This window comes from Lynx rufus, unplaced genomic scaffold (genome assembly GCF_022079265.1).
Source record: "Lynx rufus isolate CCGP_SWC_20201006 ecotype Redwood Valley unplaced genomic scaffold, mLynRuf1.p SCAF_1, whole genome shotgun sequence".
Lineage (NCBI taxonomy): Eukaryota > Metazoa > Chordata > Mammalia > Carnivora > Felidae > Lynx > Lynx rufus.
In genome coordinates this window covers 90,941,435-90,966,629 of record NW_025814823.1, presented here as the reverse complement: position 1 = coordinate 90,966,629, position 25,195 = coordinate 90,941,435, and the positions used below count along the sequence as shown (strand labels likewise).

The 25,195-nt window shown below is 50.6% G+C and overlaps 1 protein-coding gene across 1 annotated transcript in view; it reads right to left on the bottom strand.

The window, feature by feature from the left end:
• The window catches only part of ADAMTS2 (ADAM metallopeptidase with thrombospondin type 1 motif 2), a 245,032-nt gene that overhangs the window by 150,297 nt on the left and 69,540 nt on the right, over positions 1-25,195 (bottom strand). Inside the window, exon 3 of the mRNA XM_047083060.1 lies at positions 15,617-15,776. Within this exon, the coding sequence (XP_046939016.1) occupies positions 15,617-15,776 (160 nt within the window). The remainder of the gene's footprint in view (positions 1-15,616; positions 15,777-25,195) is intronic.

The window sequence follows — 25,195 nt, the reverse complement described above, 5'->3', positions numbered from 1 at the left end:
ATTAATGGACAGATGGATTGATGGATGAATGAGTAGACAAGTGAATAAATGGATGAATGAAATGGATGGATGAATGGATGCATGCATGGACTAACAGACAGATGGATGATGGATGAGTAGATGAATGAATGAATGGATGCGTGAGTGGATGAATGATGAAAAATGAATGAATGGATGAGTGAATGAGTGAATGAATGGATTCTAACATTGGAAAGTGAATCCTTGCATCCACAGCAACTGAGTCAGACAACTAAGTCAGGGATGGGGGTGGTGGCAGTATCATTTCTAGGCATTTCAAGGTAGAATTAGTCAGGCTTGTCCTCAGATCAGCTCTAGAGGGTGAGGGGGAGCTAAAGATAACAGTATAGGACAACTTCCTTCAGGGACCAGCAATGCCAAGGCCAGGCACGGAAGTAGGGCAAGAGAAGGAGCCCATCAGGAGAGGGGGAGATTCAAACTTGAATTGAGCTGGTGTGTACCCAGCCTCTGCCAGGCCTGCAGCCCCCCCCCCCACAAATTTAGAACCCACAGTAACTCAGGGAGACCAGACAGGACGCCACAAAAACCTGAGGAGGGAAGAGGGTTCTGCTCAATGGCTCAGAATTGGGCCTGGATTTGGGGCCTGGGGGTGTCTGACCAAGACCATATCCACTTGTTCCTCCAGGGGGAGTTTGGGTGTGGTTCTGAGGCTGGGGAGACTGGATAGGGCTGAGGCAGCCAATGTGTGGCCTCTGCACTGAGGGCAGATTGGATTTAGACCAATCTTATCCTGCATCTTCCCTGTGTCCCTCCATTGGTAAAGCCAGGCCCTTCTACCGTTCAGCCTCAGGATTCCCTCACTTCTGCTCCCTCTTCTGAAATCCAGTTAGACCCTGGCTCAGAGGAGGTCAGCAAAGCCCTGAGGTAGGACCATCTCCTAAGACGGTGAAAATGGAGCCCACCCCACCTCCTATCAAGAGGCAGGAGGTGAGCTCAGGTGGGAACATAGGTGCCTTTCACCCAGGTAGAAAGCCCAGAGGCCACCTTGGTCCAGAGCAAGCCCCCAGGTTGCAGATTGTGTGGCCTTGTGATCCTTCTCTTGAACCACAAAGGCAAGGGTCCTGGAATCCACTGAGAAGGGCCACAGTGTCAGGGTGACCCACAGAGCTCTATGAGCCCAAGGCCACCTTCAAGGCCCAGGGTAGCAGGACATGTCCAGGATGCATCCAGTCCAGGGAAACTCCACAGTTCATTCCATGAAGACATAGATATGTCTGCTCTGTGCACATGTGCACACATGTGCATGTATGTGTCTGTGCATAATGCATGTGTGTGTGTGTGTGTGAGAGAGAGAGAGAGAGAGAGAGAGAGAGAGAGACAGAGAAAGAGAGAGAGAGACAGAGAAAGAGAGAGAGAGAAACAGAAAGAGTTTGGAAAAGTGTAACTATCCACCAGAAGTCATCTTTGCCTCAGAGCCTCACTCTGTTGACAACCAGGGCAGGTAGGGCCAGAATGAGTAGGTGGCCCAGATGGGAACCAGTGGGGAAAAGGGGGCTGTGTGCCCCACCCAGAAGAGGCATGATGCTTCCCACTAAATACTGTCTCCAGGAACAGGCCCAGGGTTTCTAAGCCTTCAGATCTTTCTGCGAAACTGAAAATTGAGGTTTTAATGTGAAACCTCTTGACTTTCAAGCATATACTCACAGTTTGGAAGACAACGTGTGAGTGAAATGCAACAAGGGGTGGGGGAGTGGAGATTGCCTGAGAGCCTCTGCATGAGGCCTGGCTTTAGTCCAATGCCCCCAGTTTTACAAATAAGGAAACTGAGGCTGGGCCAGAGCAGGGACCAGCAAGCCAGGGCCACGCTGAGTCCCCTGGCTCCCTCAACTCCCTGAGCACCCACAGCCCTTGGGGAGCACCCACACGTTCCAGGCAAGAGACACTAAGAAACACTGAGACACCAAGAAAGAGGTCAGCCTTCATCACCAAGGACCTAAACTGAGGGTCCTACAGTGCTGGCCTCTTCTGGGCATGAAGACCCTGAGCCCCTCCCCGTCTAAGGCCCTGGGACAAATCCAGATCCTGTTTTGTCCTACTGGTGATGAAAGCCAAGGATGTAAGCAGCTCCTGGGATATTGCCCAGAACAAAGGAACATGGTCATCTGACCATAAGCCTCTTGCACCTACAATTGACCATTTGCTCCCCAAGCTGCAGAGGCCTTGACAATGGGCACACATGCCAGAGAAGCAGAACCCCAGGCCCCTGGGACTCACTGCCAGATGTGACAACCACGAGGTCTGTCCACCCAGCCCTGTCCGGCCTGATCCGTGGGTTGGGGCTGCCCTAGTGCTTGGTGAGGAGGGGGGGCCATCTTCAGGGGCTTGGGGGCTGATCCTAACCAAACAGCCACCCCGCCCAGGTTCTGTCTGGAGGCCTAGATGGAGCCTCCCCTTACCACACCCCTCTCCCACTAATGCTCTGCAGATGGGCTCCCCCAAAGGCCTCCAAGAAAAACACAGTGACCGCAGATCTCTCCTCACAGAGACAGAACCGCTGGAACAGTCCCTTGTGACGTTCCCAAAATGAAAATAAAAATTCCTCTGAAGTGCATTTCAACTCCGACGCAGCACTGGCTGCACTGAGAGCTCCGACCCAGCCGCTGCGGGAATGCTATGGGCTCAGGTTCTGGGCACTGAAGCCACCCCGTGACTCTTGCACCCACCACCACCGGGGACCTGCTTGACCCATATGCAGCTTTTGAAATTTTTGAATCAGCTGCCAACATTTGGAAATGAAGAGGTTTTACATAAAATCACAATTTCCGGCTTCTGAGAAATCAGAAGCCCTCCTGCCACTGACCCCAAGGTGGCCTATGTCCCCATGCCAGCCCACCTCTTCCTATGCTGCCCATCCAGCCCTACCCTGCAGAACTGTGCCCCTCACTACCCTCAGTGGACACCTGAGACTCTGGGCAAGGTCACAGGGACACAAGCTACTGTCCTAGAGGGCTCTGACCCCTCTAGGGGTCTGCACCTCCTGAACCTTGGCACTGGACACAGATTCCCACACCCAAGGCACAACCTCCAGCCTGCAGCTCTGTGTTGGGGGGAGGGGACTAGCAGGCCCTCATTCTCCTTGCCTATAACCTGAGCCCCTCTGAGCCCCCCAACCCAAACAACCTTAACTGAACTTGGCTCATCTCGAACTTCTGTGTCCCACTGAGGACTCGTGCCTGTGGTCTGGGGATCTCAGGGCGGCTCTTGGTCCTTAGCCCACCCACGCTGGCCCAGTGCCTCAGCTCTTTGTTGCCCTAACTCCATCACCTGCCAAGTGCACGTGTCCTCCCACACCTGACCAGTGCTGGCCCCATCCTGTGAACCCTAAAAGCACTGAGGATAGAGGGTGAACACTAGCCCCACAGCACACCCTGGAGACCCCGAAATCACCAAAGAAACTTCCAGCGAGGAATCTGCAGATGGCGTTTTAACCCATCCCAAACACGAGTCCAGAGAGCTCTGGATAGAAGCCTAAAAAAAAAAAAAAAAAAAAAAAAACAACCCAGACCCACAGATACCTCCCAGGCCTGGGCCCCAGCAAAGAGAGGATTCTGGCAAGTGCTGCCTTGCTGGGTCTGCAGGCCAAGGTGGGGGCAGGGAGTATGGGAGGTGCCTGCCTAGGAGCTGTGGTTCTGGCTCCTCCCTGACCTTGGGGCAGGCCTGGATGGGAATGTGGTACTTTCTGGCGGGCAGCATTCCCCTCTGGCCACTGTGAAGATCACCTACCAGGATCCCCAACATTCCTGCGGCTCTATGGCTCCATGTTGCATCCTCTCTGATCCCCAGCCAACTGGGTCCAGACCCCAGTCTCTCTCTGGGGCCACATCAGTGGCCTCCTCAGGGCTCCCTGCATGTTCCTCCTCCTCCCCCGTCCCTGCCCTGCCACGGAACCAGGCCACACTGCTTCTCCACTTACACCAGGCACCACCCCACCCTCTAAGACTGGGCCACAGGACCCATCCCCATCAGCCCCTCAGGCCCCTCCTACTGCACCTCCAAAAGGCACTCCCCTCAGGGCACTGCACTCACCCCTGCTGCCTCCGCCCCTCTCCTCTCCCAGTGAACTACAACCCACACTTCAGATGTGGCTCCACCTCCCAGTCACTGTGGTCAGTTTACGGCATTTCCCATCATTTCTAACTGCACAGGCCTTTGGGGACCTCCCGGGTCACCACAAGCTGTGTGAGGGTAGGGGGTGGGGATGTGAGGGGGCTATGTCTGTCTGGCTCCCAGAGTCCCAGAGCCTGGCCCATTGCCGGGCCCTGCGTGGGCCATCTGTAAAGATCTGGTGAATGGATTGAATGAGTAAGCGAACAAAGGATATGGTTTCCACAGGGCACTTCATGTTCAAAGACAATGACACAGTGAATGCTAGCCAGAGGACACTGGGGGCAGTGCAGCAGGCCTTCCCCTGCCCGAAGAGCACTGCTGTCCCCAGCTAGTCTCCCCAGTGCAGCAGCAAAGGCCCAGGGCCACCTGACGTCCCAGGGCAACCTTGGCCCCGGCAACATTCCACCGGCACAAACCCAAGAATCCTCAGCGCAGGGAGTATAAGTTGCAGTAATAAAATTGGGCTTCAGTAGCAAGCCCTCAAATACCTACCAGGACCAACCACTTCCCTAGGAATGAGGACCGTGTGGCCAGGCCTCGAGGGCAGCCACATTCATTTTCTGTTCATAGATATTCAGATGCCAACTGTGTGGCAGACACTCTACCCAATGCCAGGAATTCAGCAGCAAGCAGAAAATTCTCCCCGCAGCTAATAAGACAGGTGACATGAGATACTTCTTCACACCCTCACTGGGCTTCAGTTTCTGCATGCTTCCCAAAGACGGACAGACTTCAGGTGGGGAGCTCTGAGGGTGGAAAGGAGATGCCACACAGGAAGCCAGGCAGCCATGGGTCCTAGCTTGTTCCTCCCTGCCACACGTGGGGGCTGACAGCCCGCCTTCAACTGTGGCTCTCACAACTTACCAGCTGTGTGGCTATGTCAGGTTCCTCATCCGTAAAGTGGGCACAACCAAGCCCACGGGGTCTTTGCACGAGTCCAGAGATGATGTGCCTGCAGTGCCCTGGTGAATGCCTGCATAGGTGAGGCTGTCCTCCCATAGGCCTCGATAAACACATGTCCCTGAGCCACCAACACAGCTCCAGGGACAGGAGAAGAATCACTCACAGACTGGGCTCTGGAAAGACTGGCTTTTGTGCAATGAAAATAAATAAAACCGAAAAGAAAAGGGGAACCAGAGCCTGGGGGGAGAGGCTTGTATCAAACGTGACAGAAAGTCGATAAGCAGATAAAGGGCTTATCCCAATATGTAAGACCCCAGGAGGTGAACGCACAAAGGACTTAAACAGGAAGAGGAGACACACAAAGCAATCACACTCTGGGAGATCATTCAACCTCTCTGGCCATCAGAGAAGCACAAACGAAAGCAAAGAGCAGCACTGCTTCCCCTGCCAGATCAGCAAAATATCGGTCAGCGAAGCCCCTGTGCTGGTGAGGATTTGGAGACGGGGGGAGCTGCAGTAGGAAACCAGTCTGGCCCTGCCCCATGTGCACTTGGACTCCATGATTATTTCAGTCACTCTGCAAGTACTTCTTAACAGCTGCTCAGAGCCAGGGCTCCAGGGCATCAGGACTGGCTCAGTCTGTGGCCAGCAGGGTTAGCAACAGGAGAGGAATCCAAGGCCCCCTGCCAGGAGGTCCCCAAACCCAAATACCAAGAGAGGTTGTCCTAAAGGCAGGGGCATTACTGCTGTCTCAAACAGCAGCTGGATGACAGCCTGCCCTGAACACTCCCACAAGCTTCCATCCACCCTAGCAGATCCAGAGCCCCTCCCCAAAGTGGCAGAGTGGGAAAGAAAAACGTGGCTTGTCAGAGAGGCAAGGACACATGTACAACCTTGGGGACCCTGGACAGTACACGGTGACCAGCAACACTGTCCCACAGAGCAGGGCCTCTGCCCCCAGGAGCAAGAGAAGCTTTATAACCCAGAATCTGCCTACCTGTGGGGCTGTGTCTGGGGTCCCCGCCCCCAACCCCAGAGTCTGGAAGCCAAATGGGCTTGGCCTATGGCTGGCACCATCTGTTCCAGGAAACCTCCCTGATCTGAACCAGGGCAGCCAGGAGCAGTGGAAGGGGTACAGCCCAGAGGTCGGGAGAATGGGCCCCAATTCTAGCTTCTGCACTTGGCCGGGCCACCTGACCTGCCTCTCCTCTGCCAGGATCCCTGCCTCAGCTGGGTTACAACCATCCGCCACCTTCCAGGGCCCTCAGGCCTTTCAAGAGCCAGGAGCTGCCCTTGACCCCTCCCTTTACACCCACGTCCCGTGAGCTCTACCTCAAGGCACACCCTGAACCCATCTGCCCACCATCTGTCACTGGCCGGGGGGACCACCCAGGACGCCTCACAGGCCTCCCTGTTCCCATTCTCTCCACTGAGAGCCTCCAAAGGCTTCCCACAGCTGGGAGAACAAGGCCCACCTTGCACCAAACTGCACAGACCTAGCCCTCACCACTTCCCCAGGCCCAGCACCCAGTGCTTCTGCACCTGCTATCCCCTCTGTCTGGAGCAGTCCTCCTGGGGCAGGCCTTCCCACCAGCCAGGTTTGCCTCGCCTCCCACCTGAAGTAGCTCCCTCCCTTACCCCCCTCTCTCACGCCACCCTACTCTTGGATTTTACTCCATTGGATGATTTACCCCTCTGCTCCCTGTGTGTCCCCTGCGGGCTGGTGAGCTCTGAAAGAGCAGGGACTTCCTCTGGCTTATCCCCTGATATATCCCCAGCACCCAATCCAGGCCCAGAAACAAGGTGGGTGCACAGTAAGAATGTCTTGAGTGACTGAATGAATGAATGAGAGAACAAAGGTGCCCCTTCTAAGCCTCAGTGTCCCATCTCAGGAGTCTGTCATTTCAGGAGTACAACTGTCATTCCCACTGCTCCCCCTGTGCCTGGGGAGCATCACCAGGTACCTGGTCCATCCCCAGCCCAGGTCGGTGCCATCCACCTCCTTGTGCAGGCCCCGCTTCAAGGCCATGTTCCCCTCCTGGCCCTGGCCCTGAATCCTGTGCAACCTCTCACCTGAGCCCTGACCTCATCCCAGGTGTACCCCTCACTTTGCCTGGACATCCCCCCAGGAGGTGCTCCAGCTGCACATCATGGGATGAAGCCCACACCCCAAGACTGAGTCCAGACAGAGGGAGCCAAGTCAGAAGCTCTGGGAGAGACACCCCAGCTCCAGCCCCAGAAGCTGGCCCGAATTCCAAACATGTGTGAGCAAGTGTGCATGTGCAAGAAAGGAGGGGAGACAGAGTGAGAGAGGGGAGCCTGAGCGTGAGAGGGGGAGAGAGCCAGACACCAACATTTCTATCTAATCGTGTGACCTTTTCGCAGCTCAGAGTTCCTTCAGGGCCAAGTGCACAGTGCTGCTTAATATTAATTTCAAAGAGAAATGGGTCAAGGAAAATTGGAAATTTTTCTAGAAAACACTTCAGGCATGGAGCTAGCTGAAGTGTCTACAGCCCTGCAGAGATTTCTGAGAGGAAACAGGGCCTGGGATTAGGGGCCTCCACCTTGTACAAATCCACAGAGTTCAGACCCTGGGTTCAAACCCAGTTTCTTCTTCTGGGGAAGGGCCTCCTGTCCCATTTGGGCACCCCTGGAGCTGTCTCTGCAGCCCAATCTCCCAGATACTAGGACCCAGCACTTCTCACTTGCCATTGGGCCCCTCCACGTCCCCAAGAGGTCCATGTCCTAGGACCCTGCCCTCTGCCCCTCGTTGTGTGGACACAGCACACAGGAGCCCATGCCTCCTTCGCAGTCATCCCATGGGGGTACCTGAGGTGTGCAGAGAGGCTCACCAGGGTCCCCATGGAGACTCAGGCCCAGCTGTTCCCACCCCAGGCAGGCCGGCTGGCACATCTAAAGCACAAACGCCACAGACGTGTTAAGTTGCCCCTGGAGACATCACGTCTCTCCCAGAAACATCCCAGTCTGCTATGCTGAGGAACCCGCAAAGAGCAGGCCATGTGGAGCCCACGGCCAACGCGGCACCCAGACACACTGCTCTTGCTAATTAAACTCCAGACGCGCCTGGAGCAGACACAGCTTCAACTCCCCAGCAGCGTGTTATCTGGAAACCAGGCGTGGTTACCTCTCTGGGGGACATTCGCAATACAAATATAAAGGAAGAAAAGAAGGAGCAGCAGTTGATTGTGTCTGTGGAAGAGAGAGCCACGGAGAAGGGGCAGTGAGGGCAGAGGACCCACAGAGCCTGAGCAAACAGCCTGAATCGGAATAATGGGTAACAGCAAAGATGGAGCAGGTGCCGTGCCAAAGCTGTTTAAGTGCCATGCGCCCTGTGCCATTGCACCCATTTTACAGGTGAGGCGGATACACTTGACTTCTACACCAAACTGCCTGGCTCTTGTGAGAACCACTGGCCTGTCTCTGAGAACTGTCTCTTGCACCTGAGTTGGGGCCACCCCCAGGCCAGGGCCAAGCCTCCATCTCCAAGTCGCATTCATCATCGTTCATGGTGCTCCGGCAAAGATCAGATCTCTCCTGGGCCACGATCACTTGGCTGGCTCCACCCCTGGACAAAATTCCACACAAACTCAGGAGGAGGGAGGGAGGGAGGAGAGTAGGCCCGAGACACAGAGACTGCTCAATTTATGTCTGAGGAAAGCAGCTGAGCACGTGAGCTGTCCACGGCACCCAGGCAGAGTGCCAGTCACACTGTGTCTCGAGGGCCACACCTAGCAAATCTCCACTGCATAACCCACCACTGGCCAGGGCCCCCGTGTGTAGAGCCTGGGGAACAAGCACAGCCCCTGCTTGCCGACAGCTCTGGGGCGCTCTTCCAAGTTTGACCCCAGACAAATATCCAGGCCTCAAGAATGTGCAGCCCCGGCTGTCCCAGCGCCCACCCCAGCCCACCCCTCGGGCGTGAAGCCACATCACCACGCTGGCATCTCCTACAGCCGTCCAGGGGGGCTGGCCGCAGAGCAGCAGGAGCACTGAGGTCGCTGCCAAGGGTGTGCTCAACTCTGAAACATGCCTCCAGGAGCCAGGCCAACTGCCTTGGGTTTCCTCTGGTCCCTGAACTGCAGATACAGCCCCGGGGGGTGGAATGAGGAGGGGAAGATGAGGGTCCCTGGGAATCAAGCTCGGAGGCCCCTAGGCTTTCAGCTGCAACTCTGAGCTGGCTGGGCAGGGCATGAAGCCAAGTCTGGTATGAGAGCCCCCAGGTCTCCACCCATGAGGGCCAGACCCGGCTGTGGGGCTTCAGCAAGAGGCTCAGGGATGCCTAGGTTGGGGACACAGACAGAAGCCACCAGACACCAGCCAGGCCTGGGGTTCAGGGTGCAAAGCCAGGCAAGGGCCTCTCTCCCCACTCCGACAGAACCTCAGGCATTAACATTTAGATATCATGGAAGCTGAATCATGGCCCCAGAATGTCCACAGCCTAATCCACAGACCCTGTAAGTGTTATCTTATATGGTTAGCAGGACTCAACTTACCCTTAACTTAATCACATTAAGACTCCTGAAATGGGTAGGATTACCCCAATGGGACAAATGTAATCACAAGTGTCAGGGAGACCTGACTACAGAAGAGGAATCAGTGACCAAGGGAGCAGAGACCAGAGTGATGTGCCCACCAGCCAAGGGATGCCAGTGGACATTAGAAGCTGGGAAAGGCTAGGAAGGGATTCTCCTCATTGATGCTCCAGAGGGAACCAACCTTATGGACATCTTAGTTTTAGCCCCTTAAGATCTGTTTTGGATTTTTGGCCTCCACAACTATAAGACAATAAACCTGTATTGTTTTAAGCTACCAAGCTTGTGGTAATGTGTCTCTGGAAACAGACCGCAGAGAGGAAAGCCTCCCCGATCTGGCCTCCAACAAGTTAGCGGCCCCCTCCACACCCCCTTCAGGCCTCAGCCTCTCCCTTATGCCTCACACTCACTGCATCACCGAGATTGGCCTGGTCATCTACCTACTATTGAGTGGAGCCTTGCCCACCTCCCATCCATGGCCAGTCCTGACAGGACTCCACTCTCTCTCCGTTGCACCCCACTCTGGACTCCCTGCCTCCAACCTGGACCACAGATGGCTGGCTGTGACACAGAACTATCTCAGACTCCTTTCCTACTGAGGCCTCCCACTGCCTGCAGGACGCCATCCATGCTCTGGAACATTCCAGGCTGCAGGCCCTGCCAGTTCGTAGCATCAGCCTGGCGCCCCGGCTCCTGACCCTGCACTCCTACCTCCAGCTTCACTCCTGAGGCAGCCCCTTCCCTACTCCTCAGAGGCCTGGGGAACTCCTACCGTGCTTAAGGCAATGTCCCGTGATGGATGGAGATACGCAGCGGGTCAGCAGAGGAACCACTGTGGGCCACTGGATGGAGATTGCAGGCTGGCCACGTGGAGGAGCCACTAGGAGGAGCACACAGTGCCAGCACCCTGTCCGTGCTCTCTCGCTGGCTTTCCTTGGCAGCAGGAGGGCAGAACGCTCCCGAGGGCGGCATGCCTCCTCTGCCCGCCAGGGAGGATGCCGCAGCCTGACAGCAGCGGGCAGAGGCTTGGCACAGGCTGCTTCCGAGGAGGCAACAGCCAAGGTCACGAGCACTGAGCTGTCTGACTTCTCTTCCTTCAGCCAAGACTTAGAGCAAAGCAGGCAGGAGGACAGAGTGGCCCATGGGCAGTTCTGTGGGACAGAGACCACCCACCTAGCAGGGGCATGAAGCCCCTCCTCCATCCTGAGGGCATGTGCCGGGACTGCAGGGGGCCTAGCAGAGCACCCCCCACAGAAGCACAGAGGACACTTCCGTCTCTGCATCTCATAAGCACAGGTGGCCAATGGAGGCCATGTCCTATTTGGCTCATACGGAGCTTTTTAGAAATTTGAAGCAATATTTTTAAATCATGAGAGTTCACATGAAAGTTCTGATGTCTGGATTCTCTTGACAGTAAGGGGATCACTGTCCCAGGGCCACACTTCCACCAGGTCATGCTCAGGGGAGCTAAGCAGGGGCTAACCCTGTGGACGAGGCCTCCGGTCAGCTCTGTGCCCACGACGAGGCCATGGCTGGATGCCACATGCCACCACATTCACGCTACTGTTTGCCTTTTAGTAGAGACATATTCTCTGTGTCAGTCATTGCTTGTTTTTTTTAACTTATTTCATGTTTATTTTTGAGAGAGAGACAGAGTGTGAGCAGGGGAGGGGCAGAGACAGAGGGAGACACAAAATAGGAAGCAGGTTCCAGGCTCCAAGCTGTGAGCACAGAGCCCGATGTGGGGCTCAAACCGGTGAACTATGAGATCATGACCTGAGCCCAAGTTGGACACTTCACTGACTGAGCCACCCAGGCACCCCTGTGTCGATCATTTATATCAAAAGGAGGGAAATGAAAGTCAGGCCAAGGATGGGTGTTGCTGTTTTCCTTACCCTCTGCCACTATCCTCACTGACACTGTCCACTGGGTCCTGTTGGCCTTGTGTCTTGGGATGGCAGGGCTTTCTGCTAATGGCACCATGTGCCTGACGGAGAGACCACATGCCCAGCTCATGACCCAGGGATCTCTCCCACCTTGTGGGGATCTTCAGCCTCCCACAGACAACCAGGCTCTTAGTGTCAGTGGCAAGGCCAGCTTTGTGCACGTGGTCTTGGGGCCAGCCTGGCCACAGAACGGCCCAGCTTCTCCAGGCCCCACAGTCTGGCGGAGGCAGAGGGAAATGGCCCTGCCTGAGCTGTGCCTGAGCACTGTGCCCCAAGAAGAAGCAAGGGGTGCCTGCTCCTCTAAGGATGGGCATCCCATTCACTGCACAGATGGCCCTGCTCGACAGGGCTGGTTCACTTCCTCTGTAAGCTGACTGGTGGCCCCCAAGATTCCTAGGACCTGTGAATGTTACCTTATATGACAAAAAGGGACTTTGCAGATGTGATTAGATGACAGACCTTGAGATGGGGGGAGACCCTTCTGGATCATCTGGATGGGCCCCTTAATGCAATCACATGCACTCTTACCAGAGGGAGGCAGAGGGAGACTAAACACACACACAGAAGGGGAAGAGGCAGTGTGACCAAGAGGCAGAGACTGGAGTGATGTGGCCACAAGCCAAGGGACCCCAGCAGCCACCAGAAGTTGGACGAGACCAGGAGCAGATCGCCCCGCAGCCTCCAGAAGGAGCATGGCCCTGCCGACACTTGGTTTCTGCCCAGAGACGATACTCCTGTCGGACTTGCGCCTTCCAGAACTGGGAGAGGATAACGCACTGCAGCTGTTTTAAGCGACCCAGTTGGCGGCAGTATGTCGCGGTAGCCAGAGAGTAGGAGGGAGTGACGTGCCAGGGTCACCGGCTCAAGTACTAGGCAGGGCTTCCGGCCCAGACTGGGGCTCCTCTTCCCACACCCGCTGGCCCTGGCTCCCCCTCCACAGCCCCAGACAGAGTTGACAGATGGCAGTCAGGGCAGGGCTCAGGCGTAGGCCCGGAACTCAGAGTGGGACCCCATCCACGTATGTGCCTAAGTGCAAAAGTGCATGCACACACCCGTAAAGGCTCACAAAAACCAAAAAGGCTGATGTTATATAGTCCCCCCAGCAACATACTCTCCCAGACACAGGGCTGGCTCAGGGCAGGGACAGAGAATGAGGCCAGGTGCACACGAGTGAGGCCTGGCACAGAGGAGGCCTGGAAATGCCTCCGCCACCTGTCCCCAAAAGGCCGCCCTGGCCCCCTGGCCTCAGCTCTGCCCTCCTGCCCCTTCTGGGCTCCTGGGTCCAGCAGGGCTGAGCAGAAACACTTCTGCAACGTATGTAGGGCAATCAGGAGAGAAGAGGTCCCCCCTCCTCTCTCTCAAGCCTTTGTTCACCCTAATACCCTCTTCCAGGGCCCAAGGGCAACACTATTATATGCTAAGCTGCTCTGAGCACATGCCAGACCCTGGCCTGAGTCTGGCAAGACATGTGAACACCTTCACTTTCCATCCTTCTTCCCTGGGTAGTCTGCAGCCCAGCAACTGACCTCAGATGATGGAGACTATTCGTGATAACAATTCTCTGAGGCTGGGTGACCTCCTGAGAGCACCCCAGGAAGGCTGTTAGGTGCTCAGAGAAAACAGGACAGTGTGTCTCAGCACCCGGGAAGGGCTGTGTGGGACACACCTACCCACCCCCAATAGGCACCCCTACCCCCAACCCCACACCCAGTCAGATGCCACCACCCCCCCCCCAGACTGGAAGACCCAGAACAGGTATTTTCCCTTCCCCAGAGAACCTATCATATGCATGGCCCATCATGGGAGCTTCAAACCTGCTTCCAGAAGTTGCCTTGGGAGAGGTAGGGAGGTGAGGGGGAAGCCTCAAGTCAGCACCTCCTGCTTGTTTCAGCCACAGCCACACTGATATATCAGAGTCCCCATCAGAATTCACTAGAAGAAAGGATCCCCTGGCTTACACACACGCGCGCACACACACACTATGGGCCTGGACAAGGCCCAGGCTAATGGAAAGCTGGACTAAGTTCACCGTGGGCCCTCAGCCCAGCCCCAGCATAACTTGCTTCTGGACCCCCTCCAGCCAGTGAGTGGGCCTCAGTCCTGAGTGAGTGGGAACAATCAGGCACATCCGGTGAGAAATGTACTCTCACTGTGTGGGTGGACCAAGTCACCCGCACAGGGTCGTGCTGACACTGGGCATGGACATGACTGAAAGGGGACTTGGCCCCAGACCCCGGGCCTGGACCAACCACCCACAGCCCCACAGCCTGGAGCCTACACACACAAAGCCCAGGCCTGAGGTCTAAGGTCCAGGCTGGAATACCTTCACCACACCCCACCACCTTCTAGCACAATCTCAGCCTCCAACCCATGAAGCCAGCTTTTCCCAGCATCTTCTAAGGCCACTGGTTTCTAGGTTTGTTTGTAGTTTGAAATTCCTTTCCTGCATCCTGAGTTCTAACAATAGGTGGCGGGAAGGGAGGACGGATTTAACAGAAGGTACCAAAAGACCAACAGAAGCCCAGAAAATAAGGCAAAGCCGGCAAGGCCAAGGGGGAAGGCTGCCACATTCAGGAGATAGGCACCACATGGAATCTGGGATTGGAGCGAGCCCAGAGCACCTGACAGCCCCTCTTTGCAGGCTCTACCTCACCTAGACTGAGCAGAGCCCAGAAGCATCAAGCCGAAAGCCCTCAGCTCTCTGAGACACAGGCCCTTCTGATCCCACTGGACAGAGAGAGGCCCAACTTGCCCAAGGACAGCTGGCCAGTATAGTCCCTTATCCCTGGTCCGGGGCATTTCGCCTGCCCTATTTTCACTCTTATGCTCACGCTCTGGGGTCATTCTCCATTCCTCCCCCTGCGGAGAAGCCCATGGGTAGGAAAGAGGCAGGAAGGCTGAGCCTGAAGAAGGCATGGCAGACAGCAATTCATCACCTGGGAAAAAGGGTCCGCCCAAAGTATTGATCAGCTCCAGAGAGCGCTGAGCTTCCTGACGGAACAATTGCTTTGCAAAGGTATCTGTTGCCACTCCTTGAAATTAGAATGGTGCCCTGCCAGCCTGCGCCCAATTTATCTGTCAAGCTGGGCAGTCAGAGAGACCTGAAATAAATGAGCCTGGGCGGCTTCGGGTGATGGGAGTGTCTCGGCAAATCACAGCATGGATGGGCTGGCCCAGTGGGGCCTTCAGGGCTCTCTGTACACATGCAGATGAGCCTGACCTAAGGCCCAGCTGCCCTGACCATCCTGCAGCCAGGGGTCCATCAGGACCAGAGGCTGGGGGCTGAGCCTAGCCTAGGCACAGGCAAGGCAGCCTTATCTGGTCCCTGGGGCCCTGAGGACCGTGAGACCTGCTAGGACCATGGTCAGACCCCAACCTGGCCTTGCTGCAACCCAGCACCCAAGATCCCAAGAAGAGAGGGGAGGTTTGGGCTAGAGGTAGGCCAAGACTCCTTGAAGGGTCTGAGGGGCTACAGCCAGCAGCTGTCACCATGCCCATCCAGAAGCTCCTTCCATGCTCCTGGGCCCAGAGAGCACCTTGGTTCCAAGTTGAAAAAGAAAGAAAAAAAAATGATCTGAGTCTGTGTACAGGCTGCCGAAGCTGCTGGGAGCACTTCTGGGGTCTTCGTCATGCCCTCCCCTCCCCTCGCGGCATCTGGCTATCTACCAGAGGAAGCAAGGTCCAAATGGGGCCTAAAGAGAGCTCAGGACCCTTCTCTGGGAGTGGCCTGGAAGGGGCAGTCAATCATCATTGCAGGGAAAGTGGACCACACAGAAGGAAGGAGAGGCTGTCTGGGGCCAGCAGATATCTTCTTCAGAGAAACAGGCTCAGACATGGGCACCGAACTCGGGCCCAAGTGCAGGCCTAGTCTGTGCTTCCCCGGCTCCCTGACACTTGCTGGTTGTGGCCCATGTGCAGCCACAGCAGAGCCCCCCGCCCAGCACCCCAGTACTCCCACCATGCCATGTGGTCAGTGAGAGCAGAGCTCACGCTCAGCCTGGGACCAGGCCTGCAGAAGGGGTGCCTGGGTCCCTGGGGACACAACCAGGGCTTACCAAGCAGCCTTACCTGTGTCCAGGGCCTGTGGCCCCCCCAGAGTAGGGGATCTGGGAGTGGGTGGCCGGCGATACACCACATGCACACGGCCCTGCTCAGCCTCCTCAGCTGCTAGCCCCTTCTCCAAGGGCTCGATGAAGAACTCCTCCTCTTCCATACGGATCAGGCCAGCCTGTGGGGCAAAAATGAAATGGTTCAAATTCCCAGAGCACAGCAGACAGACCAAGGAGGGGTCCCAGAGGGAAGAACCTCCCACCAGACTGATAGGACCAGAGGGACCCTGCCCAGCACCCCAGCTAGGTGTCAGGCTTGAACCCCAGGCCGGGGTGGGGGCACACACACGTGACCCCAGAAGTCTCATCTGCCCAGAGTCTCCACTTCTAGTCACTGAGGCCAGAGCCCTGGAGGGTGGTGAGTCTGCATGAGTCTGAGTCACCCCCACGCCCTCCCCCCAGAAGCCCAAAAGCCAAGACAAAGGCCAAAACTGTCAACTGGGGACTACATCTGCTGCAGACATGGCCAGATAGACCAAAACAGTATTTTCAAAAGTTCTGAACCCGACCCTCAAAATGATGAGATTTCAGGTCTCAAAACTGGACTATTCCAGCTTCCCTTGTGAAACACACGCTGACCACAGTGCACGCTGCCCAGTGGTGCAAGCCACGGACACAGCATGCAGCTCTGAGGCCGGCCACGGTCCCCATCCCCCACCATCTACCCATACCTATACCTACATCAGTCACCGGCCCAGACTGCTGGACTGCTGTCTCCCCCAAGACCGGCTGTAGCCGCCTCCCCCCTCCCCGTGCTGGAAAGCCGTCCCTGGACCCCTGTCCCTGTCAGGATTCAGGCTGCTCTGTACTGTGGCATCCAAAATTCTCAGCTTCCCACTGCCCCCACCCCCACCCCCAGTCCCTAACTCGCACACCTCACACCAGTGGCCGGGACAGCCCCTCCTTCCAATACAGCACTCACAGCTAGGCCTTCTCACCTTGGCCATCTGGCAAACTCCCCTTCTTCCTTCAGGACCTCGTTCAGATCCCCCAACTGCAGGCACAGGGCCCTACCCTCCCTTTGGCCATCCGTCCAACTTCCATGCTTTTGATTTTCAATCTATTATCCATAAACTGGTGGTCTCACACTGGGGGGCCCCACTGTGTCAACCTGCAGATACATTTCCTTTAGATCACACATTTATGACCCATTCAGGGTTCTGGGTGGGTTTTTTAAAACCATTTTACTGAAATATGATTGGCATGTGAAAAGATGTGTACAGTTAATGTATACAACTCAATGAGTTTGGGAATAAGTATCACTCATGAAACCACCACCATCAAGGGCATAAACATATCCATCACCTTCAAGTTATCTTCCCACCCCCTTTATTATTATCATTTTCTCATGGTAAGAACACTTCATATGATATTTGACCCTCTTAGCAAATTGTAAGTATATGATAGAATATTGTTAGCTACAGGCACTGTGCTATATAATAGATCTCCAAAACTTATCTTGCATAACTAAAATTTTGTACCATCACCTCCCATTTTCCCCTCCCTTCAGCCTCCGGCAACCACCATTCTACTCCACTGTTATAAGTCTGAGTATTTTATTTTATTTTTTTTAAGTTTATTTATTTTGAGAGCAAGCATGAGCAGGGGAGAGGCAGAGGGAGAGAGAGAATCTGAAGCAGGCTCCACACTGTCAGCATAGAACCTGACACGGGGCTTAATCTCATGAACCATGAAATCATGACCTGAGCTGAAATCAAGAGTCAGATGCCCAACTGACTGAGCCACCCCAGGTGCCCTAAGTTTGAATATTTTAGATTACATTTGTCTTTCTGTGTCTAGCTTATTTCACTTAGCATAGTATCCAGTTTCATCCATGTTGTCACAAACAGCAGGATATCCTTCTTTATAAAGGCTGAATAATATTCCATTGTATATACAAACCACATTTATCAACCTGCCATCTACAGATGGACATTTAGGTTGCTTTCTTGCCTATCATGAATAATGACACAATGGATATAGGAGTGCAGATATCACTTCAATATTCTGTTGGCATTTCCTCTCTATATATACACACAAGTGGGACTTCTAGATCATACAGTAGTTCTATTTTTAATTTTTTGAGGAATCTCCATAGTGACATAGTGACAGAACCAGCTCACATTCCTACCCACAGTGCAGAAGGGCTCCCTGTCTCCACATCCTCACCAACACTTGTTATTTCATATTTTTGTTAACCATTCTAACAGATGTTATGCGACATGGTTGGCTTTGATTTGCATTTCCCTGAGGTTGAGCACCTTTTATGTATTTATTGACCATCTGTACGTCTTCTGTGAAAAAAAATGTCTAATGCAAGCCCTTTGTCTATTTTTTTAATCAGATTTTTTTTTCTGCTTTGAGTTGTATAACTTCTGTATGTATTTTGGATATTAACCTCTTATCTGATACATGCTGCTTTGCAATATTTTCTCTTATTCCACAGGTTGGCTTTTCATTTTGTTGATGGTTTCCTTTGCTGTGCAAAAGCTTTTTAGTTTGATGTAGTCCCACTTACTGATTTTTGGTTTTGTTGTTTATGCTGTTGGTGTCATATCCAAAAAATCGTTGCCAAGACCAATGTCAAGAAGTTTTTTCCTATATTTTCTTCAAGTTTTATGATTTTACGTTGAAGTCTTTAATCAATTTCGAGTTAATTTTTGTGAGTGGTGTAGGACAGGGGTCCAATTTCATTCTTTGGCATGTTATTATCCAACACTATTTATTGAGGAGATTATCTTTCCCCATTGAGTATTTTTGGCTCCTTGGCCAAATATAAACTCACTGTGTTATGTGTGGGATTATTTCTGGACCCTCAATTCTGTTCTATTTGTCTATGTGCCAGTATCATACTGTTTTGATTACTATAGCTTTGAAATGCAGTTTGGAATCAGAATAATGCCTCCACCATTTTTTGTTTGGCTATTTGGGGTCTTTGGTGGTTCCATATAAATTTTAGGATTGGTTTTCTATTAGAATTTGGAATTTTGATAGAGATTCCATTGAATCTAGACATGGCTCTGTGTAGTATGGACATTTTAACATTATTAACTCTTCTGATCCATGAACAAAATATATCTTCCCATCTATTTGTATCTTCTTCAGTTTCTTTCATCAATATCATTGCGTGTGTGTGTGTGTGTGTGTGTGTGCGTGTGTGTGTAGATCTTTCACTTCCTTGGGTGATGTGATGTTGTGTTTAGATGTGATTGTAAATGAGACTGTTTTCTTCCTTTGTCAGATAGCTCACTGTTCTCATATAGAAATGTAATTGATTTTTGTATGTTGATTTTTGTATCCTGAAACTTTAATCAATTTGATTAATTCTAACAGTTTTCTGATGGAGTCTTTAGGATTTTCTGTATATAAGATCATGTAACCAGAAAATAGAGACAATTTTACTTCTTCCCTTCCTATTTGGATGCCTTTTATTTCTTTATCTTGCCTGACTATTCTGGTTAGAAGTCTCACTACTGGGGCACCTGGCTGGCTCAGTTAGAAGAGCATACAACTCTTGTTCCTGAGGTCAGGAGTTCAAATCCCACATTGGGTGTAGAGATTACTAAATAATAAATAAGCTTAAAAAAATTGTTCCAGTACTAAGTTGAACTGGAGTGGTGAGAGTGGGCATCCCTGTCTTGTTCATGATCTTAGCAGGAAAGCATTTAACATTTCACTATTGAGTATGATAATAGCTGTGGGTTTGTCACATACAACCTTTATTATGTTGAGCTATGTTCCTTCTACACCCAATTTGTTGAGAGTTTTATCATGAAAGGAAGTTGAATTTTGTCTAATGCTTCTTCTGCATCTATTGGAATGATCATATGAATTTTGTTTTTCATTCTGTTAAGCTGGTGTATCACATTTATTGATTTGCATATGTTGAAACAACCTTGCATCCCAGGGATAAATCCTACCTGATAATATGCATGATCCTTTTAATGTGCTATTGAATTTGGTTTGCTAGTATTTTGTTGACAATTTTTGCATCTATGGTCACCTGGGATATTGGCCTATAGTTTTCTTTTCTTGTAGCATCCTTTTCTGGTTTGGGCATTATAAAATGAGTTTGGGAGTGTTCTTTCCTCCACAATTTTTTGGAAGAGTTTGAGAAGGATTGGCATTAGTTCATCTTGAAATGTTTGGCAGAATTTAGTTGTGAAATCATCTACTCTGGGACTTTTCTTTGTTTGGAAATATTTTTGATTATGGGTCCAATCTCCTTCTCATTACTGGTCTGTTTAGACTTTCTATTTCTTCCTAAATCAGTCTTGGTAGATTATATGATTCTAGGAATGTATCCACTTCTTCAAGGTTGTCTAATATGTTGTTGTATACTTGTTCATAGTATTCTCTTATGATCCTTCATATTTCTGTGATATTGGCTATAATATCTTTTTAAATTTTATTTACATCTTTATTTGGTTTTGTTCACCTTTTTATTGTTTTTCTATTCTCTACTTCATTTAGTCCTGAAACGATCTTTGTTATCTCCTTCCTTCAGCTAACTCTGGGCTTAGTTTGTTTTTCTTTTCCAAGTTCCTTGAGGTGTAAAGTTAGGCTGTTTATTTGAAATCTTTTTTATTGTAGGTATTTATCACTATAAACTTCCTTCTTAAGGAAAAAAAAAGAAGTTAGAGTGGAAGAGAACCAAAGCATAAGAGACTCTTAAAAACTGAGAACAAACTGAGGGTTGATGGGGGGTGGGAGGGAGGGGAGGGTGGGTGATGGGTATTGAGGAGGCCACCTTTTGGGATGAGCACTGGGTGTTGTATGGAAACCAATTTGACAATAAACTTCATATATTAAAAAAAACAAAAAACAAAAAACAAAAATAAAATAAACTTCCTTCTTAGAACTGCTTTTGCAGTATCACATAAGTTCTGGTATGTTGTGTTTCCATTTTTGTTTGTTTCAAGATACTTTCCTTATTTCCTTTTTGATTTCTTCTCTGACCCACTGGTTGTTCAAGAATGCATTGTTTAGTTTCTGCATATTTGTGAATTTTCCAGTTTTCCTCCTGTTGTTGATTTCTAGTTTCATACCACTGTAATCAGAAAAGTTACTTGGTATGATTTACATTTGCTAAGATTTGTTCTCCACCCTAACATGTCATCTGTCCTAGAGATTGTTCCATGTGCACTCAAGAAGAATATGTATTCTGCTGTTATTGGATGGAATGTTCTGTATACATGTTAAGTCCATTTGGTCTAAAGTATGGTTCAAGTCCAATGTTTCCTTATTGATTTTCTGTCTGAATGATCTATCCACTACTGAAAGTGGGGCTACTATTATTGTATTGTTGTCTATCTCTCCCTTCGGATCTATTAGTATTTGATTTATTACATTTAGGTGCTCTGATGTTGAGTGTATATATACATTTATACTTCTTATATTTTCTTGATGACCACTTTACAACTGTATAATGACCTTCTTTTTCTCTTGTTACAGTTTTTGACTTAACTCTATTTTATCTATTATAAGTATAGCTACCCCTGCTCTGTTCTGTTTTCATTTTCATGGAATATCTTTTATCGTCCCTCCACTTTAAGGCTAAGTGTGTCCTTAAAGCTGAAGTAAGTCTCTCGTAGGCAGCATATAGTTGGGTCTTCCTTTTTTTTCAATCCACTCAGTCACTCTAAGACTTTTGATTGGAGAATTTAACCCATTTACATTTAAAGTAATTATTGATAGTTAAAGACTCACCAAAGCCATCTTAATTGTTTTCTGTTTTATAGTTCCTTTGTTCCTTTCTTCCTCTCTTGCTGTCTTCTTTTGTGAGTTGATGATTTTTTACAGTGGTATACTTTGATTCTCTTCTCTTTATCTTGTGTGCATCTCCCATAGGTTTTTGTTTTGCAGTTACTCTGAGGCTTACTCATCTTACAGATATAATAAATGTTGATAACATCTTAGTTTCTTTTTTTTTCAAAATCATTGTTATTTTATTGAAATGTTTCACCATTTGGAGATGTAAGGCTAAAATAGGACTAGGGTGCCTGGGTGGCTGAGTCAGTCAAGCATGTGGACTCTCAGTTTCAGCTCAATGATCCTCTGCATTGGGCTGACCTGCCAGAGCACAGTCCACTTGGGATTCTCTGCCCCTTCCCTGCTCATTCTCAAAGAACCTGAACTTGGACTTAATGTAGAATAAAGGGGGGTAAGGCATTCACACATGTCGGATGGAAAACCAGTCCTTGGTTTCTTACTACAAAGATTTCCCATGGGCTAAAGGCTGTACAACACTCCATTAGAACAGAAATGGCTGTAGGGGGATCCAGTCTGCAGGAGGGATGGCAGGGCTGGAGGCTGCAGCTCAGGTCCAGGACAGCAGGCTGGGAAGAAGTTAGGTTACTGCATTCACCAAAAAGCACTTACACTTTCCAGTCTCTAAGATGCTGACGATTTCCTCAGACAAGGATAACAACTTAATTTCAATTGAACACAAAAACTCTCCCTTTTATTTTCCACTCCCACATTTTATGTTTCTGATGTCACAATTTACATCTCTTCATACCATGTATTCATTGACAAATTATTATAGCTATAGCTATTTTTAATACTTGCATTCTTTAACCTTTATATTAGATTTAAGGGGTTAACAAACCACCATATTACAGTATTAAAGTATTCTGAATTTGATTATATACTTTACGGGGGTGATATATTTTTTCACACGTTCTTATGTTACTAATTAGCACCCTTTTGTTTCAGCTTGAAGAACTCCTTTCAGCATTTATTTTTTTAATGTTTATTTATTTGAGAGAGAGAGAGAGAGAGCATGTGCATGCACATGTACATGTGGATGCGCAGGTGAGGGGGAGACAGAATCCCAAGCAGGCTCTTTGCTGACAGTGCAGACGCAGGGCTCAATCTCACTCACAATGATGAGATCATGACCTGAGCCAAAATCAAGAGTCAGATGCTTAACCAACTGAGCCATCCAGGCACCCCTCAGTATTTCTTATAAAGTAGGTCTAGTGTGATGAGCTTTCCTCAGCTTTTGTTTGGTTGGTAAAGTCTTTATCATGTCTTCGTTTCTGAAGGACAACTTGGCAAGATAAAGTATTCTTTGTTGATAGTTTTTCTTTTTTTTTTTTTTTTTTCAGCACCTTGAATATATCCTCCCCATCTTTTCTGGCCAGCAAGGTATCTGCTGAGAAATCCACTGAGGGCTTTATGGGGTGGGGGGTCTCTGGTAAGAGAGAAATTTTTTCTTTCTTGCTGCATTTGAAAGGATCTCTTTGTCTTTGACTTTAGATGGTTTACTATAATGTGTCCTGGAGAAGATCTTTCTAGATAGAAATTTGGGGGTGATTTTCATGAACTTGGATTCCAAATCTCTCCCCGGGTTTAGGAAGTTCTCAGCCAGTATTTCTTTAAATAAACTCTCTGCCCCTTTCTCCCTGTCTTCTCTTTCTGGAACTCCAATAATGCATAGATTGTGTCTCTTACTAGTGACCCATAAGCTCTATGGCCTTCCTCCATTCCTTTTCATACTCTCGCTCCTCTGACTGGATAATTTCACATGATCTGCCTTCTACCTCACTGACTGTCTCTTCTACATGGTCCAATCTGATGTTGACACTCTCTATTGAATTCTGCACTCCAGTAACTCTGTTTTTAAACCCCAATATTTCTGTTTGGTTCTTTTTTATGTTTTATCTTTGTTAAACTTTTCATTTTGTTCTTGTGTTGTTTTCCTAGCTCTCTTAAGCTCTCTGAGGAAACTTAGAATGATTATTTTGAATTCTTTATCAGGCAATTCATATATCTCCGTTTCTTTCGGATCAGTTGCTGGAAGTTTACTGTGTTCCTTTGATGGGGCCTCATTTCTCTGATTCCTCATAATCCCTGTAGCCTTGCATAGGTTTCTGTGCATTTCCAGACTTTATAAGCTGACTTCAGTAAGGGAAGACCTTCATCTTCAGGTGGGAGCACACCGGGTCATGCTGTTGACATCTGGCCCCCAGATCTGGTGGGCAAAAGCAGGGCACCAACTGCAGGGGGTGTGTGGTGGTTCTGGGTCCGGGGGGGGGGCAGGGTGGGTAGGGAAGACATGATGTTTCATTGGCTTAGGATGCTAGAATCCACAACATTGACAAGTTCATGGTCCCTGGAAAGCACTATGGGGGTCTTCAGTGGCTACAAGCACTCTTGAGGTCTTCAGTGGTGCCTTCAGGTCTAGTGGCTAGGGATGAGGGCAGGCAGTGGTGGTGGCCAGACCTGGTGGTATGCACATACTCAGCTATGGGGCTCAGCTGCAGGTGCCTGTGGAGTGGCAGGGTCTTGTTTCATATATACTTGTGACAAGAGCCAGGACCAGCAGTAAGAACCAAAGCCAACCACAGACACACTAACAGTTACCAGTGACCTAGCTGTCACTGTGCACTCCCATAGTGGCAGGGTCTCACCACAGGCACACACATGGCAGTGGAGGTTGGTGACAAGAGTCAGGTCAGCAGTATGCATGTGTACAGCTGAAGGGGTTAGCCCTGTGTATGCAGAGCAGTGGGGGTCAGCCACAGGGGTCTAGGCTGGTGTTCTGCACTCGTGCAGCCACAGAGGCCAGGGAAGGCTGCTGATGCAGATCCCAGGCTTGGGGGGAGGGTGTGGGAAGAGGGAGCAGGAGGGACTCAAGCAGCTAGTGTCTGTGAGTGTGAAAGCGTGTGGGATGAAAACTCAGTGGTAAAATCTGCAGGGCTCTAGAGGCACCTGGGTGGCTCAGTTGGTTAAGCATCCGACTCTTGATTTTGGCTCAGGTCGTGATCTCACAGTTTGTGGGATTGAGCCCTGGCGCTGGGCTCCACGTTGACAGCATGGAGCCTGCTTGGGATTCTCTCTCTCCCTTTCTCTCTGCCCTCCCCCTTCTCTCTCTCTCTCTCTCTCTCTCTCTCTCTCTCTCAAAAACAAACTTTTTAAAAAATCAATTTAAAAAATCTGCAGGGGTCCATAGCAGCCGTGCTGACCATTGGTTTCTTCAGCAGTGAAAACTGCTGGGGTCCCCTGTGGAGTGGACCACGGGGAACCATGGTCATTCCTAATGCTGGTAATTCTTGTCCTTCTTCTTTGTTTCTAGCCATCTCTATACCTCTCAGCTTCACTGGTTTCTGGATGGGGTGACACAGAGTGGGTCCTTTGTTCACTGAGAGGCTAAGGAAGCTGGTCGCACACCCCACTCTCCCTTTCCCGGTGTGGGAAACTCATGCTGGGGAAGTTCCCTCTTGGCACAGAGCAGCGCTAGCCTGGGGGACGGGGTGATACAGACAAAATGAAGCTGCCTTCCTTTTCTTCTCGTGCCATTTTTCTCAGGGTTTTTGTTCTACTGTGTTGCTGAAGTTTAAGTGGACTCCTGAGTTTTCCCGGAGATGTTTTTGTTGGTGGATAGTTGCCTAATTATTCATCTTCTTTGGGGGATGGAGGCTGAATCCCCTACTCTGCCAACTTGGTGACCTCACTCTGAGCTTCTTAAAAGCTTAAATTAGTTGCTCCAACTTAAGAATCAGAGGATTTCACATAAATGACCAGATTTTCA